The 19076-nt window shown below is 38.6% G+C and overlaps 1 protein-coding gene across 3 annotated transcripts; it reads left to right on the top strand.

Moving 5' to 3' along the window:
- Positions 1-383: 383 nt before the first annotated feature.
- On the top strand, positions 384-19075 carry LOC21408758 (uroporphyrinogen-III synthase, chloroplastic). 3 transcript variants are annotated; one of them, XM_024167203.1, is made up of 10 exons: positions 384-603; positions 1783-1870; positions 2390-2465; positions 2820-2938; positions 3298-3393; positions 4197-4252; positions 17840-17925; positions 18182-18316; positions 18463-18528; positions 18609-19075. In XM_024167203.1, exons 1-9 carry the CDS (start codon positions 391-393, stop codon positions 18506-18508), a joined length of 915 nt encoding a protein of 304 aa, XP_024022971.1. In that variant the 5' UTR covers positions 384-390; the 3' UTR covers positions 18509-18528; positions 18609-19075. The 3 variants fall into 3 exon arrangements, with proteins under 3 accessions (XP_024022971.1, XP_024022972.1, XP_024022973.1); XM_024167204.1 differs by having other exon boundaries at positions 2399-2465; XM_024167205.1 differs by lacking the exons at positions 18463-18528; positions 18609-19075 and having other exon boundaries at positions 18182-18320.
- Position 19076: the final 1 nt, after the last annotated feature.

Raw genomic sequence — 19076 nt, forward strand, 5'->3', positions numbered from 1 at the left:
CACGTAGCATCTAACAAAGTCATAAAATTAATTTATGGGTAAAATATCTTCGAGTCTTGACCATAAAATAATCAACGATGGAGAAATAAAATAACGAAGGTTTTGAACTTACTTCGCTCATTTACATTTTTTATTTGAATTAAGATATATATTTATATAAAAATTTAATAAAAATTTTTAAATATAATTATTTTTAAAATTTTTTTACTGTAATTAAACTTAAATTAGTGACACAAAGAAAACCATTTTTTTTTCCCGCTACTTGAAAAAGGGTTTGGCGGTGGATTTCGTGTCCCTTACCGCTATAACAGAAATAAAATAATGAAGGTTTCATACTTAATTGGGTAATAGCTGTTACCCTCAGCATTCCTGTATGTGCAACACGTTTCAATGTCGCTATTTTCTCTCTCCTCTGTCTCTCTCTCTCCTCCTCCATTTTCGACAGCTCATTCCTGTCGGCATCTTCACCGGCGAATCTTTTCTCTTTCTTCTTCTTCTTCTTCTTCATCTTCTTCAGCTTCAGTTTCAGCTTCAACTTCGAAGCCGGCAAAAGTCGTGGTCACCAGAGAGCGTGGCAAGAATGGCAAGCTCGTCAATGCTCTGGTACTTCTTTCTCTTGCTGTTTTCTCTTCTCACTCCTCCATTGTCACATCGTGAGAATTTTCTCAGGCTTTCTTTTGATTATGCGATTCTCGGACATTGTTTTGGAATGCTAGGGTTTTGGATTCTTTCTGCATTATATTTTCAATCCGTTGCTTTCTCATTGGTTCTTGTTGGTGTTGTAATGGAGTCGAACTCTTAAATATGTTTTTGGTTTAGATGCATTTCGTGCATGCTATTGAGAATTAAATGATCAGATTAGGTGTTTGACTAAATGCGGAACCGAATGACGCATTCTCATTATTATCATTTTTTTTTTTTTTTGCCTGTGAACAATCTGTTTGTTTTGTTTTCATAGTTGCTGATTTTTGTTTTGGTTTTTGTTTATTTGAATCGATTAATTTCTGGAAAAACGTTGGCCTAGTGTGTTTTGATGGCTTACAGCAGCGAGAAAGAGCCATTTTTTAATAATTCTTAATTGTTATTTTAGAATTCCATGTTTCTGAATATGAGACATTCAAGTTTCCCTTACTTGCAAAGGGGAAAAAAAAACAAAAAACAAAAAAAAAAAGCCTTAAATAAAGATATTTGACTTAACTCTCATTGAAGTTTTATTTTCATTCAGAGCTTATTCCACACTGTCATTTCATCTTCTGCCCACTAATGAAGCTTTTTGGGCATAGAGGAGTGAATTTCTGCATTAGTCTGAAAAGGCAACATGATGCCGCATGTTTATTAAGCTCACTTTTCCTTTTCCTTCTTTTTTTTTTCCCTTTTTTTTTTTTTGGTTAGCATTGGTAGAAAGTGTCAGAGTAGAATTTCACGTAACCTTTATAATGGTCCATGATAGCAATTAGTACTTGGCATCAGTAGTGGAGCCAAACCTTCCCGAGGGTGGGCGGCCCCCATCTGATTTTTTTTTCTCTTAATTTTGTATGTGTATTTTGTTGAATTTTGTAGTTTGTGGCCCCTAAAAATCTAAAATTTATATGCTTGCCCTCCCTCAAAATCTGGCCCTCCTCACTCAATTCTCTGGCTCCGCCCCTGCTTGGCATTATGCATGAACATGTGTAGTTGACATATAGTTTTGTCAATCCATCATACTCCACAGCAAACTTGATGGATAAGGCAGTTAAATACATCCCTGGAATGATGACGGAAAATTGCACGTGTTGTGTACAGGCTAAACATGGAATTAGCTGTTTGGAGCTTCCCCTCATTAAGCATACAAAAGGACCTGATTTAGATAGGCTTTCTACTGTATTAAGTGGTAAGCTCTTAACTTTCTTCCCTGTTTCAAAGAATAAGGAGCAACATTTGCTGGTGATTCTATCAAATTTGACAGGGATAGAGGTTTTTGGCTGATGATGAGTTCGAAAGGTGACTGCCTTTTGCTTATACAATGTGTACTAACAGCTACGGTTGCAAAATAATTTATGTACTCTGAAGTATCCAACTTCCCCCACATAATCTCGTAGCCAAAAGAATATTGATTATGTACCTAATTGACATCAGCCCAATCTATTTGTTGAGCTGAATCAGGATTTATCTTTGTTTTTCTTAACCATGTAGTGGTTCAGACAACTATATGGCTGCAGATGCTGGCTATGGTTGGATTAAGTTTATATTCTTAAGGAGTTTTTGCCTGTGGTAGAATCCCTATTTATTGTCTGACATATTGCCAATGAAAATTAAATTTCTACAGTGCACAATGTTCTTGTGTTTAGTTGTCTTTATTCAATTACAATACAAAATTCATTCACTGACAGTTTTTGGTCCTCGATGATAGCGGATGCAGATACTGCCTTTGACTGGATTGTCATAACTTCCCCTGAAGCTGGTTCGGTCTTTTTAGAGGCATGGAAGTAAGGGGTAGAACTTTCTAACTATGTACTTTCTATTATGCAAGACTAATTCCTGCAGTGTATATGTTAATTTTTGTTGCCTCGATTTCCCAAATACAATCTGAAATATGTCTTTGCTTTGGATATGCCCCCCCTTTCCATAACCTTATATCAATTCTAGTTAGCATGCATTTTATCCTGATATTATGATGAGTGTGCAATATTCTTCTGTTTCGATACAAATATGTAAATTCTAAAAGTGGGGTGTCTAAAAGATATTCAAGTCATTTGTCGCTGTTTATTTTATTTTAAGAATGTAATACAGTATGGTATGGCTGTTACTGATGATATACTTGCTTTTGTTTTGTTCCATAGGGCATCTGGAACCCCAAATGTTAAGATAGCTGTTGTTGGGGCTGGCACAGCAAGCATTTTTAAGGAAGTAATGCAATCATTGAAACAATCTCTCGATGTTGCTTTTGTGCCATCAAAAGGTACTTATGCTTGGGCATCTGCACTCACGCATGTTTATTATGGTTCACTTGGCTACTTGAAAGAGTTGAAATCCCATAAAAACTGTACAACGAGTATTGAAGGGTCATTCCATTTTTATAATCATGTTTTTGGAATGTAAGGAATTATTATTTAGCAAAATATTACTGCACTTCTGGAGTTATTTCCAAGAAATTTCTTATATAAGCATATTACTATTGTGTGGTAGTGGTTCAATATTATATCTCTCGTTGAGCCACTGTGTGGACTTTGGGACAAAAGAAGGGGAGAAAAAGCCACGCTTTGGATACTACATTGGTTGGTGGAACTAATGAACTTTTTGCTAATTGTCGTTTTTCAGCAACAGGGAAGGTTTTGGCTTCGGAGCTTCCGAAAAATAGCAGCACAAAGTGCACTGTCTTATATCCCGCTTCTGCAAAGGCCAGCAATGAGATTGGTCTGTGGTGTTTTTCTGGTTATATGCTTTCCTTACTGGTGTTTCTAGTTGTCTTGACACATTTCACAATCAACTAAAATGAATGTCTATCTTCTGAAGTCTTTCTTTTCAAATAATATAACGGTCTATTTCTGATTCTGCATAGTTGATTTGGCTGATTTGGGCAATAACGCATTTAAACTTACGCACTGATAGAGTACATAGGACATATAAGTAGTTATACTGTTTGGCCAATCCGAGATAGATGTGTCTTAAAGGATTTGAAAATAGGTTATATTTCTTATCAGACCAATTTATGCATAATGGAAAAAACCAGCATAAGTTATTAAACTAAAAAGTGGTCTTAGGACCTGGCACCTTGCAAACGGGTGTGAATGAGATGATTTATTTTAAAGATTTGTTTGTTTGGTTGGTTGGTTTTATTCATTTATTTCTTTTTTTTTTTAATTGAAACTAGAAGTAAATTGACCTTTTGAAGGACAATTTCACTTGACTCTTTCAGAAGCCAGTTCACGAAATAAGAAAAGCTAGCAAAGGATACAAATCCTCTTGTGCTTTACAGTGGTTTCTTAAGGACAGCTTTGACTTTTCATTAGAGCATTGTTTTTTTATCTTTATTATGCATAAAAGTTTACATAGTTTAAACTCACCCCTTCATTCTTTCTGTTGCATTATTAAAAGCTTTCTTCAAAACAGTAGACGTGGAATGTTTTTATTCAGATCCGTTGATCCAGTCCATTTTGAGACCTAGTTTCTCGGTTTTCTTTGCATAGAGGATAACTTGTATTCTCTTTATATTTCAGAGGACGGCTTGTCTAATCGTGGATTTGAAGTCACGCGGCTAAATACATACACAACGGTATGATATATTATCTTTGACAGCACAAACGTTAGTCTCCTTGGGGTTATATGGGTTGTAAACTCGAAAACTTATCTGTCTGTTATAGGTCATAGCTGACGGATACAAGAATGCTAATTGGGTGATTTAGTTGATAGCAGATTGTTTATTTTATATCAGTGAAATTCATGGTTTTTGTGGAAGCGTACGGTGTCAAGTTTTGATAATGTAGGGTGAGTGAGTATCGTCTCCATAGGGATTGAGTGTTAAATTGACGCTAAGTACTGCAATTATCGTAATTTAACTTTATCTAGGCAACTGAATCTTAATGAAATAAAAGTAAAACTAGAACAAATATAAATACTAAAACAAGATAAAATACGGAAACTTCTATGCACAAATGTACTAGGGACGTAACTTCACCTTATTATTCCTATGTTCATCCTATCAAGCCAATGCTAGCCAATTCCACTCAATTCATTAACCTTAGGTTTTCGAAGGTAATTTCACTCCCTCTCCCAAGTGCTAAGCAAAATAGTATGCAAAACCTAGTTAAACAATATCCCTATTAGCCTAACCGAATCAAGCATCCATTAAGCAACCTAATTTTGATTTTCCGAATTAATTGGCCTCCCGAACTCAACTAACTCTATATTGTGTTTCCCAATTCCAACATGTCAAAGTAACTCTCCCGAGTCTAAATTCACACATTTATATCTCTAATCCACGAAAATAGAAATTAAAGCAATAACTATAGAGAAACACAAATGAATTAAGTGGAAATCAAACTAACATTTGGCAAAATATTCAAAACGTAGTTCAAATAAGATTACATTAAGTCCTAAAATAATATTCTAGCTCAACATAGAGGAATCCATAACCAAAAACAAAATCTAAAAAACTAAAAAGGAAATAAAGGGAGAAGGAAGAACTATGTTGGAAGAATGATCTTCTAAGCTTGAATCCACCATCTTCTCAAGGATCTTCAATGAAATCATGGGATTTGAGCCTCCAAAGTTCCTTCTTCTCTAGGGATTTTATACATCTTTTTCCTCTCTTCCTCCATCAATTTGATTCTTAGAACATTTGCCTTTTATATCCCCCCTCAAATCAGCCCTAAAATGACATCATTACGCATATTGGCATTGCAACGCCGTTAGGATTTCTAAAAAAAAAACCCTAGTGGCGCAGGCAAACCCGTTGCAGCGGGTGTTTTTCCCGCTACAGCGGGTGGATTTTCCTGCTATAGCGGGTTTCTGACTTTGAGGAGGATTTTCGCCTTCTCTATGGCCGAATTAGCGTTTGGTGTCTTCACGAAAGTTGTGACTCTATCTCTTATCTTTCTAACGCCACAAAGATCACCTCACTTGGACTTCAGATGACAAAGTTATGCCCAAAAATTTGAAGTATGTTCTGAAGTTAAATTTTCGCGCATTTTATTCCATTTTAGGTTCAACCTGCAAAAACAAAATAAAGCACATTAAACTAATAAAAATGCTTGAAAACTTACAAATATTTGAACTCAAAGGTTCTTGATTTGTCGGTAAATAACCTCCTCATCAAATACTCCCAAACCTAAACCTTTGCTTGTCCTCAAGCAAAACAAAAGAAAGCAAAATAAAAATGAAGGAGAAAACAACGTAAACCAACAATAACTTAAAAACTAAGGTGTGAGTTTTGTATCCATTCGATAGCTAGACATATATCTCAAAGGCCATGCAATGCATCAAAGTTCAAAGGAAATTCAAACACTGAGATTTTTTAGAATTTCAACATCAAGCACCAATTTCACCTCATTCAAGACTCTCTAAGTGTAAGTGTGTGCCGAATCAATCTCACTTAATAAATTTAACCTTGATAGACCTATGTGCTTTGACAGACTATGAGAGATCTCTAGATAATGCAATTGAGAACTACCATAGGCCCATTTTTCATGTTGCTCTCCACTAATGTCGGCTATGTCATTAAAGATCAATAGGTCTTTTAAGGGTTGTAATGTAAGGCTAGAGTGTAAGGTAGATGAGATGGAAAATTTTAGACTTAAGATCACCCTAGGCATGAAGTGCACCCCATGGATCTTGCATGAATGATTGGAAACTCACACCCCAACTCCCACTTTGCTCAATTCTCTATTTACCATCATTCCCACAAAACTTTATTCGTGAATAAACTCGAAACACAAAGGCCCCGTTCATTTCGCCGATTCGAGTTTAGAATTTGAGTTTTGCTACAGTAAAAGCTCTCAGAAACAATCACATCTAACTTTTTTGCTACAGTAAAAAGCTCTCACATAAAATCACATCTCAACTCGAATTACAAACTCGAATCAGCGAAGTGAACGGGCACAAAAACAAGAAATTCATAAGAATTTCTTTTTGTTGTTTTTTTTTTTTTGTTTTGAATTCCCAAACCACAAATGAAATGCTCAAAACTTTCATGATTGCTCTCAACAATTATATCTTCAAATTCATGCAATGATGCAAACATGCCCATAAATGATAGGTTAAGTGAAGGGCATTCATAAAATGGCTAGGTTAATTTATGTGGGTAATGAAAGAAAACGGGGTCACATAGGCTTAATGAGGGAGACTAGACATAGGCTCAATGGGGGAGACTAGTGGTAAGTTTTCTATAGGTTAGCTATTTAAGGCTCAAACGATCCAAAAAAATGCCTAAATCATTTCTCCAACAACACCCCAACCTAGGATTTCACCTCGAGCTTCACTCAAATGGGTTCTAGAGTTCATGAGATATCAAAGTTCATCTAATGCACACAAATGTTCGCCAAAGGCTCAAAATATCAAGTGATCATGGTTCGAAGTGCTCAAAAGTCGAGAATAAAAAACGAGGTTCAATCAATGCAAATAAAGCACACATAAAACTCAACGAATTACATTTCCAAACACCTAAGAAACAAATTATGACATTCATTATCATCATCGAATCTATCTCATTTCAACAAAACTCACAACTTATTCAAATAAACTAAAAGAAACACAAATAAAATTCTAGCTAAAAGAACACAATTCATAGGAAGAAAAGTCACATTAACCAACACAAAAGCAAAAATCAAAACCCAACATAATCAATAAACAAGTGTTCCCACCCCCAGACTCAAGAGAAGCATTGTCCTCAATGTTTAAATAATCAATTTAAGCACAAGGGAACAAGAATATGTACCGTTGAGGCGAGACAATCTCGCCTCCTAATGTGGTCAGCGAAGATGCTAAGGGCATAGTGGCATATACTCAGGTTGTTGCGGGCCTTCTTCCATAAATTGCATCTTGAGACTCATTAATTCCAATACCGTGAAAGCTCGTCAAAGAGTGGCTTCCGCTCATAGTACGTGCCGTACAACACGACATATGGGTCTTGATTCTTGACGCCCTCAAGCTTGGCGGGATATGGAATTAATTGGCTCATTCGCTCAACTTGACTTGGCTCAGGCTCATAAGCTTGGGAGGCTTGAATGAATAGTGCTAGAGATGGTGGAGGAGGTGACAACCACATTGGATCTTCATAGATGTGTTCTTCTTTGATCAGTGGTGGTATAACAACTTGGATCTCAAATGTGTAGACTTTTGAACATCATCTTGTGATTCATCATCATCGATGAACACTTCTCGAGTCTCTTCCTCAATTGAATTATCATCATCGAACAAATTGAAGTTCCTCCTACTTATACTCGGCTCCTCACGGTGGCTTTCATACATGTTGGTGACTTGTCAGTCTCTCATTGCCACCCTCCTTGTCATGGTTTCAATCGAATCATTTAAAGACTCCTTCATTCTTGAAAACTCCGCTTGAAGTCGGGCAAACTCGTCTTGTAAGTTACAAAGGGTCTCAATCCTCACCAACTTCTCTCTACTAAGTCTTGTCTCCACCACGAATTGGGCAAGAATCTCTTCAAGGTCTAGAGAAGACTTCACTTGTTGAGGTTGAGTGTCGTACCATGGCTCCAAAAAGTTAGAACTCTCCTCCCAACCTTGGTTGTTTGGAGAATGATTCCAACACCAATTGTCATAATCGGCCATGTCTTCCAAAAATCAAGACACTTCATCCGCTGATAATTGGTAGAGAGAGGTGATACCATTTCCTCTTTCCACCCAAGTTCGTGTTGCGGCGTTCCATCGAGGAAGTTTTGTAGTTGACACTCTCTCGAGAGACCATGCTTGGGGAGCTCAATGAGCAATTCCTTATATCTATCCCAAGCACTATAAAAGGACTCTGACTCTCGTTGAGCAAATCTTAAGAGAACTAGTCGATGTGACATCTCCAAGTAGCTCGCAAAAATAAAGCACTCAAAAGAAATAAAAACTAGGAAAACAACATAAAAACTACAAAAACATTCTAATTAAAAACAAAGAAAAGTAAAGCAAAATAAAAATCAATAAGAAGTAAAGAAACACCTACTCACAATATTAGCAACAATCTAAAACGCCAATATCCGGCAACGGCGCCAAAAACTTGTTCACTCACAAGCGTACAGTGTCAAGTTTTGATAATGTAGGGTGAGTGAGTATCGTCTCCACAGAGATTGAGTGTTAAATTGACGCTAAGTACCGCAATTATCGTAACTTAACTTTATCTAGACAACCGAATCTTAATGAAATAAAAGTAAAACTATAACAAATATAAATACTAAAACAAGATAAAATATGAAAACTTCTATGCACAAATGTATTAGGGACTTAACTTCACCTTATTATTCCTATGTTCATTCTATCAAGCCAATGATAGCCAATTCCACTCAATTCATTAATCTTAGGTTTTCGAAGGTAATTTCACTCCTTCTGCCGAGTGCCGAGCAAAATAGTGTGCAAAACCCAGTTAAACAATATCCCTATTAGCCTAACCGAATCAAGCATCCATTAAGCAATCTAATTTTAATTTTCCGAATTAATTGGCCTCCCGAATCAATTGGCCTCTCGAACTCAACTAACTCTATGTTGTGTTTCCCAATTCCAACATGTGAAAGTAACTCTCTCGAGCCTAAATTCACACATGTATATCTCTAATCCATGAAAATAGAAATTAAAGCAATAAGCATAGAGAAACACAAATGAATTAACTGGAAATCTGATGGAAACCTCTAGATTAATGAAGGACGAATTACACACTCGGGTGATTATTCGAGAGAATCACCGTATCTCCTAACAATTCTATACAATCCTAAAGTCCCCAATCTCTAGGAACCCCTGCTTATTTATAGACTCTGCTAACACTACAACTCTAACTAAATTCAATTATTACAAGAGAAGCTTTCCCAGTAAGAATGCCGAAAACTTCCTCCACAAGACTCTCAATTAACCAGCCTTACTTATTCAAATCCATGTCAGCAACACTAAGGGGTTGTTCTTTTGGAGTGTAACTTGAGTGTAGTTTTTGAGTTGAAGTTGTAACTTGAATAAAGTTGAGTAAAGTTGAATAAAGTTGAAACTTAAAAGAACATGAACTTGAATAAAGTTGAAACTCGAGTTGTTTTTTTTTGAATTTTTTGGATAAAAGAACATGCCCTAATTATCTAATGCTTCATCCTCCTACTATACACCAACAACTCCCGGTTCCCATCATCACCCTCCCCATGCGCAAGAACCTTGTCCTCAAGGTTCAAGTCAGGAAACTGGGCATACCACAACTCCTACGACTCTCAGGTGCTGTCACACTCAGGGAGATCCTTCCATTGGACTAGAACCGATAAGGGCCGACCTTATAAAAAGAAAAAGGCCCTCCATTATGAAGGAATGGAATAAATGGCCTATCTTAAAAAAGTAAAGCGTTTTGTAATACAATCATACCTTAATCTTACCGTATGGAGCCGACGTCGGTCAAGTATAGCGACTAAGTACCTAAAGGCAAATAGAGGTTCACCACTTCTCGTCCTTTAGGTACTTTAGCGATTATACGGAAAATAGGAGGTGCTCTCCCCAATCAAGAGAGCCATCCAATAATTTCCGATACTGAAGCAAGGCTGCGGGCTCAACTGCCAACTCCATGTCCTCTGTCAAGGTAGCCGGAAACTGCTGCACCGGTGTAGAAGGCTATAACACCTTCCGCAGTTGGGACACATGGAAGACATCATGAATGCGCGCAAAAGACGGAAGTTGTAGACGGTATGCAACCTCACCAATCCGCTCCACCACCAAAAAGGGCCCATCGAAGTGAGGACTTAACTTTTCATTGTGCTGACGGGCCAGCGACCGCAACCGATAAGGCTGGAGCTTCAAGAAAACCCAATTGCCAACCCCAAATTGAACATCCCGGCGCTTCTTGTCCGCGTACAACTTCATCCGCTGCTGGGCAGTAATTAAACGCTCCTTCAACTCCCTAAGTATGTCATTGCGGTCACGTAACTGATGATTAATAGCCTCCACGGCCGAGCTACTGTCCTCCCAACAGAATAGAATAGGGGCCTCACGACCATACAAAGCGTGAAAAGGTGTCATGCCAGCCGAACTGTGGAAGGTCGTATTGAACCAAAACTCAGCCCATCCTAACCAATTAGGCCACTGACATGGTTTGTTACCACAAAAACACCTTAAGTAATCCTCCAAACTCCAGTTAACTACCTTCGTCTGTCCATCAGTTTGCGGATGATAAGTAGAGCTCATACGAAGCTCGGTACCAGCCAGTCGAAACAGCTCCTTCCAAAAGTGACTGATGAACACGCGATCCCTGTTAGAAACGATAGAACGCGGAAAACCATGCAAACGAACCGCTCCCTGCACAAAAACGGCCGCAACTTCCCGAGCTGTAAAAGGATGGGAAAGTGCGAAAAAATGCACATATTTGGTGAGGCGATCCACTACCACCATAATCGTATCACGCCCCAAGGCCTTAGGCAAACCCCCAATAAAATCTTAAGACACATCATCCCAAACTTGCTCCGGAATTGTCAATGGTTGTAGTAAACCGGCTGGTTTCAGGGCATCATACTTCACCCGTTGGTGTCGCATTCAGCGACCAAGCGCTGAATATCACGTTTCATCCCTTTCCAAAATAGGACGGTCGCCAAGCGCTTATAGGTACGAAAGAATCCGGAATGACCTCCCACCGCTGAGGAATGGAACTCACGGAAAAATTTGGTAACTAAAGGAGAATGCTGTGGTAACACCAACCTATCTTTGAAATAGAACCGGCCACCCCTGAGTTGATAACCGGCTTTGAATTGAGGATCCAACAAAAGCCCTTGAACAATCAGCCGTAACTTATCATCCTTCTACACCGCTTCTTCAATAGCTTCCAGTTCTCGCATGTGCACAATAGAAAACACTTGCAGGAGAGGTTCCTCGTGTTTTCTGGAAAGGGCATCAGCCACCCGGTTGTCCCGCCCCGGTTTATATTGAATTTCAAAGTCCAAACCAATGAGTTTGCAAATCCACTTTTGCTGGGCCTCATTCATGATTTGCTGTTCAAGAAGGAACTGCAAGCTACGTTGGTCCGTCTGCACTATAAAATGCCTTCCCAAAAGATATGACGCTATTTTTTTGTGGCCAAAACAACCGCCATGTGCTTGCGCTCATACACAGACTTGGAGCGACCACGATCGGAGAGTGACTGGCTGATAAAAGCAATAGGCCGATTGTCCTGCATCAAAACCGCCCCCAACCCGCGTCCAGAAGCATCGGTCTCAATGATAAAAGTTTTGGTGAAGTCCGGTAAAGCGAGCACCAGAATAGTGACCATCCGCTGTTTTAACTCTTCGAAAGCACCCTGGGCTTCCGAAGTCCACAAACGCATCTTTTTTAAGGAGGCGTGTTAAAGGCTCAGCCACCTTCCCATAATCCCTCACAAAACGCTTGTAATAGCCGGTGAGGCCTAAAAATCCCCGAAGATCCCGAATAGTCTTAGGCACGGTGTTGGTAACCGAATCGAATTCGGATGCGGAAGCGTGGCGGGAGGTCGGATCAAGTATAACAAAAATTTTCATAAAACTTTTGAGATATTCTATAGATTATATTAATTTATGCACGAATAAATTAATCACATTAATTTATATATCAAGAACTCAATTAGGAAAAATATCTGGAGGCCGACTCGGATGATAACTTGAGTTTTTTGACCACGAACAATCCTTGCTCCAAAGGCTTGTGTTTAGAAAACTAAAGTCTTCCACGTTAATTCCTTGAATCTATGTAGACGTGTGTGTGGGCACACTCGAGACTAAAACGGGTTAATTCAAACACTCGAATTTTCTACAAACACCAATGCATGCACGATGTGAAATTTTTTTAGAAAAAATTTTCCTTCTCTCTATAATGGGAAATTCGGCCAGCCCCTCTAAGTTAGCCTAAAAAATTGTCACGCGCAATTTTTCATCATATCTTATTTATAGAGTAGAAGTCCAACTTCTGGAAGGAATCAAATCTCACTCCCGTTTGAATTTTGAACAAAAAATTTTCCTTTACCTTATCTCTTGTGGCCGGTTCGAGTATTTAATTTTAGAATTTTATAATTCTAAAATTCACATTTTGTCCTTTGTGTCTGGTAGAATTACAAGGACGACGTGAGGACTAATGGATCTATAATTCCGAGTTCTAATAAAATTAATAATTAATTAATTAATTCTATTAATTTCAATAGTTACTCCACTATAAACTTGGAATTAAACTCTCGAAATTATAGACATTAATTACTGTTAAATTGTGAACTGTCCATTTGATATAGTCATTGCATATAGATCAATCTTTCATAAATAATTCATAATTAGAGCCAGGTAGAATCTGTTAACCTCTCTAATTATATCTTTATGCTTAAGTACCATTGATTCTCTAATGGATAGTGATTCATAAAATACATTCATGAACCAGAGCGCTCTTATTAATCCAAGTACCGAATCCACACTCAAGAGAATTATTTATCTACTTCTTTCTCAAGAAAGAATGAATTCTATCTCGTATAATAACATTCACGGCTACCTACTTCATCATGTTTTCAAAATACAAGAAATATGATTCAGGGTCTCGGAATCCGTACCGAGTAAATAAAAAAATACAAATCCATAAATAATAATCTGCTAAGAACTTAAGATTAAGATCATTCTATATATGACCATCGGTAGGCTCAATTAGAATTTCTATGCTTAACGGAAATTATCAGAATTTCATATTGTGTCTATATCCCTGTTCCACACAATCTCATTATGCGAAATACACTCATTCAATATCTCACCATATTAACAGTGCGGATAGTACCGTTTCATTCTAAATGAGAATGACATGTATTAATAATGTTTTAATAAATATTTTGAACTTTAATTAAATTCATTATGAACAACGTTTTTAATTATTATCCTTAAACATTATCCTCTCGTATATAACACTTATATACAATGTTTAAGGTTACATAAATAATCACGGAATTTTCATTTGATATTCATAAAATATTCATAAATATATGCAGATAAAATGATGAATAAACTCTTTTATTAATTAAATAATAAATATCATATTACATCTCATGCTTCTAGGACACTATTCTCAACACACGAGCCAATCAACCATGGCAGCAATTTTCTCCGGATCGGCTTGAACCCTAGAATCCGTGATAATATGGCCCAAATATTCCACTCGTGGCTGCCCAAAAACACACTTTTTCTTGTTGGCCACCAATTGGTGTTGCTTTAGCAATTCAAAAACACATCTCAAGTGCTGCATATGGGTAGCCCAATCCTTGCTATAGACAAGAATATCATCGAAAAAGACCAAAACAAACTGCCGTAAGTGCGAACGGAAAACTTCGTTCATTAAGGATTGAAAGGTTACCGGGGCGTTTGTTAAGCCAAAAGGCATAACCAAGAATTCGTAATGACCGGTGTGAGTGCGAAAGGCTGTTTTCGGTGTATCCTCCTCACGCACTCTAATTTGATGGTAGCCGGATTTCAAGTCCAATTTGGAAAAGAAAACCGCACCCCTAAGCTCGTCCAACAACTCATCTATGGTAGGAATCGGAAACCGATCAGGAACGGTGATCTTGTTTAGTGCGCGATAGTCCACGCAAAAACGCCACTCACCAGATTTCTTCTTGACCAGCAACACCGGACTCGAAAACGGACTGTTACTATGCTTAATGATCCCTGCTGCCATCATTTCCTTCACAATTCTTTCAATCTCATTCTTTTGTGAATGTGGGAAACGGTATGGCCTTAAATTGGGAGGTTCTGTCCCCTCCTTAAGTAGAACTGCATGGTCATGAAATCACAAAGGAGGAAGGCTTGCGGGAGGTTCAAACACCGAGTGAAATTCAGTGAGCAACCCTTCCAAAGCAGCATCTTCCACAACTCCAACCGATTGGTCTAACAATGTCACTTGCCCAAATTCCACCAAAAACCCTTGTCCATCTTCCTGAATAGCTTTAAGCATTGCCTTGAGAGACACTAAAGTTTTGGACAAAGAAGGGTCGCTCTGAAGCAACACTTGTTTGCTCTGCCAATCGAACTGCATAGTTAATTTCTTCCAATTGGTACTTACCTCTCCTAACATGCCTAGCCAAGTAAACCTAAAATCACATTGGTGCTACCAAGTTCAATCGGAAAAAAATCTTGTATTATGTGCAACCCCTGCAAACTAACTTCTACCTGCCGGCAGACCCCCTGCCCAGCCACTTTGTATCCATTTCCCACCATAATTCCAAAACTAGGTGTACCATCTATTGGAAGTTTTAGTTCCTCCACCATTCCCCAAGAAATGAAATTATGAGAGGCTCCCGAATCAATCAAAATTACCACTTCTTTGTTCAAGATCGTACCTTTCACCTTCATGGTATTAATTGATGGAATCCCTACGATTGAATTCATGGAAAGCTCCAACGATCCTTCTTCTCGTGTCCCTGGTGTGCTGGTAGCCTTGGCAGCCACTGCTTCTTCTTCCTCATCCTCTGCCGCAATAAGAACCTGGAGTTGGGGATTCTGACAGACATGACCGACTCGCCATTTTTCTTCACATCGGAAACATAATCCCTTCTCTCGTCTTCATTGCATCTCAGCATTAGAAATCCTCCTCCTGAAATTCTCATTTCTTCTAGCCGGCTGAGAAGAAACATGAACAGGTTCCTTGTTGACAGACACGTTGGATTGAAGAGAGCTGCTGCGTGTCACTGTTGCACTACCTCCTTCAGTCGGTTTGGGTGATATCCAACTAGGACCACTTATTGGAGGAACTCTCCCCGTCACAGAACTTCTTAAACCGCCATAATCTCCTGAAAATGAAAATCCACTTCCTTACTCAAGTTGGGCCTAAAGGTCCGTTTCATGTGAGCCCGTTCTAGGGCCCAATTTTTTTCCTCAATCTTTTGGGCCAAGTCCATCAGTTGGACAAGAGAGGCAGGCTTCACCATACGAACCTCTGCCTTGATCTCTTCGGCCAGACCATTCAAGAAAGCTCCCATCAGGAACTCCTCATCGGCTTCTCTCAAGGGAGACGAGAGTTGCTCGAAATTCAGCTACCGTCGATTCCTGTCGTAAGGCCATCAAAGCCTCGTAATGATTGCCCGTTTGCGAAGACCTAAACCGCTGAATCACAGATTCCTTGAATCTCAACCACGAGATGTGACCAGATCTGGATTCCAACCATTGGAACCAGTTCAACGCCTTCCTTTCGAGGCCAATCACTGCCGCTGCCACTCGTTCCAACTCCCTGGACTTGGAAATATCGTTCTAGACGGAACAGCCACCCAAGCGGGTCATCGCCACTGAAAAGAGGGATTTCCATTCGGCGAAACCTAGATTCCCCGCCAATCGGTGCTGAACCTTGACCGGGATGAACCGCCGCCGCCGTCGCGCCGCTGCCTTCTACCTCGTTCGAAGCAGAAGCCCTAACCTGCTCTGCCGATGGATTCGCGCCGTTCCCCGACCTCATCCAATCGGTAAGTTCCTTCATGTAATCCTTCACAGCTCCCTTGTCCACCGAAAGTTGTCCAACAACTCCCTTAAGCTCTCTGATGTCCTTCTCCACCATTTCCACTCTGCCTTACATTTTTTCAGCTCTTGAAGCAACCATTCCCAATCAGAACAGCTCTGATACCAATTTGATGGAAACCTCTAGATTAATGAAGGACGAATTACACACTCGGGTGATTATTCGAGAGAATCACCGTCTCTCCTCACAATTCTATACAATCCAAAAGTCCCCAATCTCTAGGAACCCCTGCTTATTTATAGACTCTGCTAACACTACAACTCTAACTAAATTCAGTTATTACAAGAGAAGCTTTCCCAACAAGAATGCCGAAAACTTCCTCCAGAAGACTCTCAATTAACCAGCCTTACTTATTCAAATTCACGTCAGCAACACTAATTATCTAACGCTTCATCCTCCTACTAGACACCAACAACTCCCGGTTCCCATCAAAATCAAACTAACATTTGGCAAAATATTCAAATTATAGTTGAAATAAGATTACATCAAGTCCTAAAATAATATTCTAGCTCAACATAGAGGAATCCATAACCAAAAACAAAATTTGAAAAACTAAAAAGGAAATAAAGGGAGAAGGAAGAACTATGTTGGAAGAATGATCTTCTAAGCTTGAATTCACCGTCTTCTTCAAGGATCTTCAATGAAATCATGGGATTTGAGCCTCCAAAGTTCCTTCTTCTCTAGGGATTTTATGCATCTTTTTCCTCTCTTCCTCCATCAATTTGATTCTTAGAACATTTGCCTTTTATATCCCCCCGCAAATTAGCCCGAAAATGACATCATTACGCGTATTGGCGCTACAACGCCGTTAGGATTTCTAAAAAAAAACCCTAGTGGCGCAGGCAAACCCGCTGCAGCGGGTGTTTTTCCCGCTGCAGCGGGTGGATTTTCCCACTGTAGCAGGTTTCTGACTTTGAGGAGGATTTTCGCCTTCTCTATGGCCGAATTAGCGTTTGGTGTCTTCATGAAAGTTGTGACTCTATCTCTTATCTTTCTACCGCCACAAAGATCACCTCATTTGGACTTCAGATGACAAAGGTTGTGTTTGGAGTTGTTTTTGTTTTTGTTTTTCACGTTTTTTGAGAAAGAAAAAATGAAAACATAAGAGAAACGACGTTTGGTACAATTAAAGACAAAAAACGGAAATGAAAATGATTTTTTGGTTTAGTGTAAAATGGGAGAGAAATGAAAAACAACTTTTAGTCGTTTTTCATATTTTGTTTCCATTTTTTCCTCTCTCGAGCAGAGAGAGAGAGATATTAATGGACATTTTTATACTGAAAACAATCTTTTGATAAAACTACTAAACGTATTTTCAAAAATGATTTATGTCTGAGATTGAAAACGTTTTCATTTTCATTTTCATACAAAAAACAAAATTATTTTGGAACGAGTTTCAAACGCACTCAAAGTTATGTCCAAAATTCTGAAGTATGTTCTGAAGTCAAATTTTCGCTCATTATATTCCGTTTTAGCTTCAACTTACAAAAACAAAATAAAACACATAAAACTAATAAAAATACTTGAAAACTTACAAATATTTGAACTCAAAGGTACTTGATTTGTCGGTAAATAGCCTCCTCATCAAGGTCATAGCTGACAGATACAAGAATGCTAATTGGGTGATTTAGTTGATAGCTGATTGTTTATTTTATATCAGTGAAATTCATGGTTTCTGGGGAATTTCTTACAGGCACCTGTTCAAGATGTGGACCAAAAGGTCTTCGAGCAGGCACTGTCTGCCCCTGTGGTCACAGTTGCATCACCTTCCGCCATTCGGTGAGTACCAAGTTGAAAATTTATACAATCTTCAAGTTACTAGGATTTTTTCGGTTTTATTAAGTTTTACTGGAGTAATTATATTTTTTCCATCGGTTAATTCATTACTGATTTAAACTAAAGTGTTTGATGTTGATCATTCTATATCCAGATTCACTTTTGGCCATTGTGTTGGTTAAAGTTTTTCATTGCTTTATGATACGATAAGATCCACAAACACATTTTCATATTCTATGTATTCTCTCTGTTTGAATAGTGCCTGGGTCAATCTCCTTCCGAAGCCGGAACAATGGCGCAATTCAGTTGCTTGTATTGGTGAGACAACTGCCTCCGCTGCAAAAAGATTGGGCCTGAGAAATGTGTACTACCCAACAAATCCAGGTCTTGAAGGGTAATATTCATTGTCTAACCTGGTAACTATTGATTCTTCTATTATAGAGAAATTACACAGTTTTAGATTGTGGAGCCTACTAAGAGATGCAGTCTGATTCATTTTCTTGTCGATTCTTTTCTGATGCTGCTTGTTTTGGCTAGCAGATGGGTGGACAAAATTCTAGAGGCACTGAGAGAAAACGGCCACTAGCGGAAGAGCAATTTGTTATGGTAGCTTTTCCTTGTGCTGATTATTTTTTAAATAGTTGTCCTTATTTCGCTCATGAGTCAAATGTGATGTGCTTCTTTAGTTTCGAACCAGGCCCAGGCAAGCTGACTGGGAGTAATTGAAACCTCTGCGTACACGCAAGATTTCGATGTTTCTACGTAAACTAGTTACAGAACAGAGTAAAACATATGCCAGCAGCAGAACAGAAAAGTCTGGAGTTTTATAATATCCTGAAGAGGGTTGCATCCAGAAGGCATAAATTTCTCTCCACACCAAGAAGAGGCTATCTGGATGATGCCGTAGATAAAATATCTCTAGTCGTGCATATATTAACAACCAAGGTTTCATTCATTTTTCAAAGCGAGATTGAGGTTTTCCTACGCTGTTAATAACAGATTGGTGTCGTTGCTAGTTCCTGAAACTGTACTGACTACTTTGTAAAGGTAGTACTTGTTCGTTAGCCATTCATATCATTGAATGATACACTCTTAGCTTTAAAAGCTTACAATGAAAATGCAGATTGTGAAAATAAGAATTTATTTTTTATTTC

The sequence above is a fragment of the Morus notabilis genome, unplaced genomic scaffold (genome assembly GCF_000414095.1).
Source record: "Morus notabilis unplaced genomic scaffold, ASM41409v2 Scaffold467, whole genome shotgun sequence".
Classification (NCBI taxonomy): domain Eukaryota; kingdom Viridiplantae; phylum Streptophyta; class Magnoliopsida; order Rosales; family Moraceae; genus Morus; species Morus notabilis.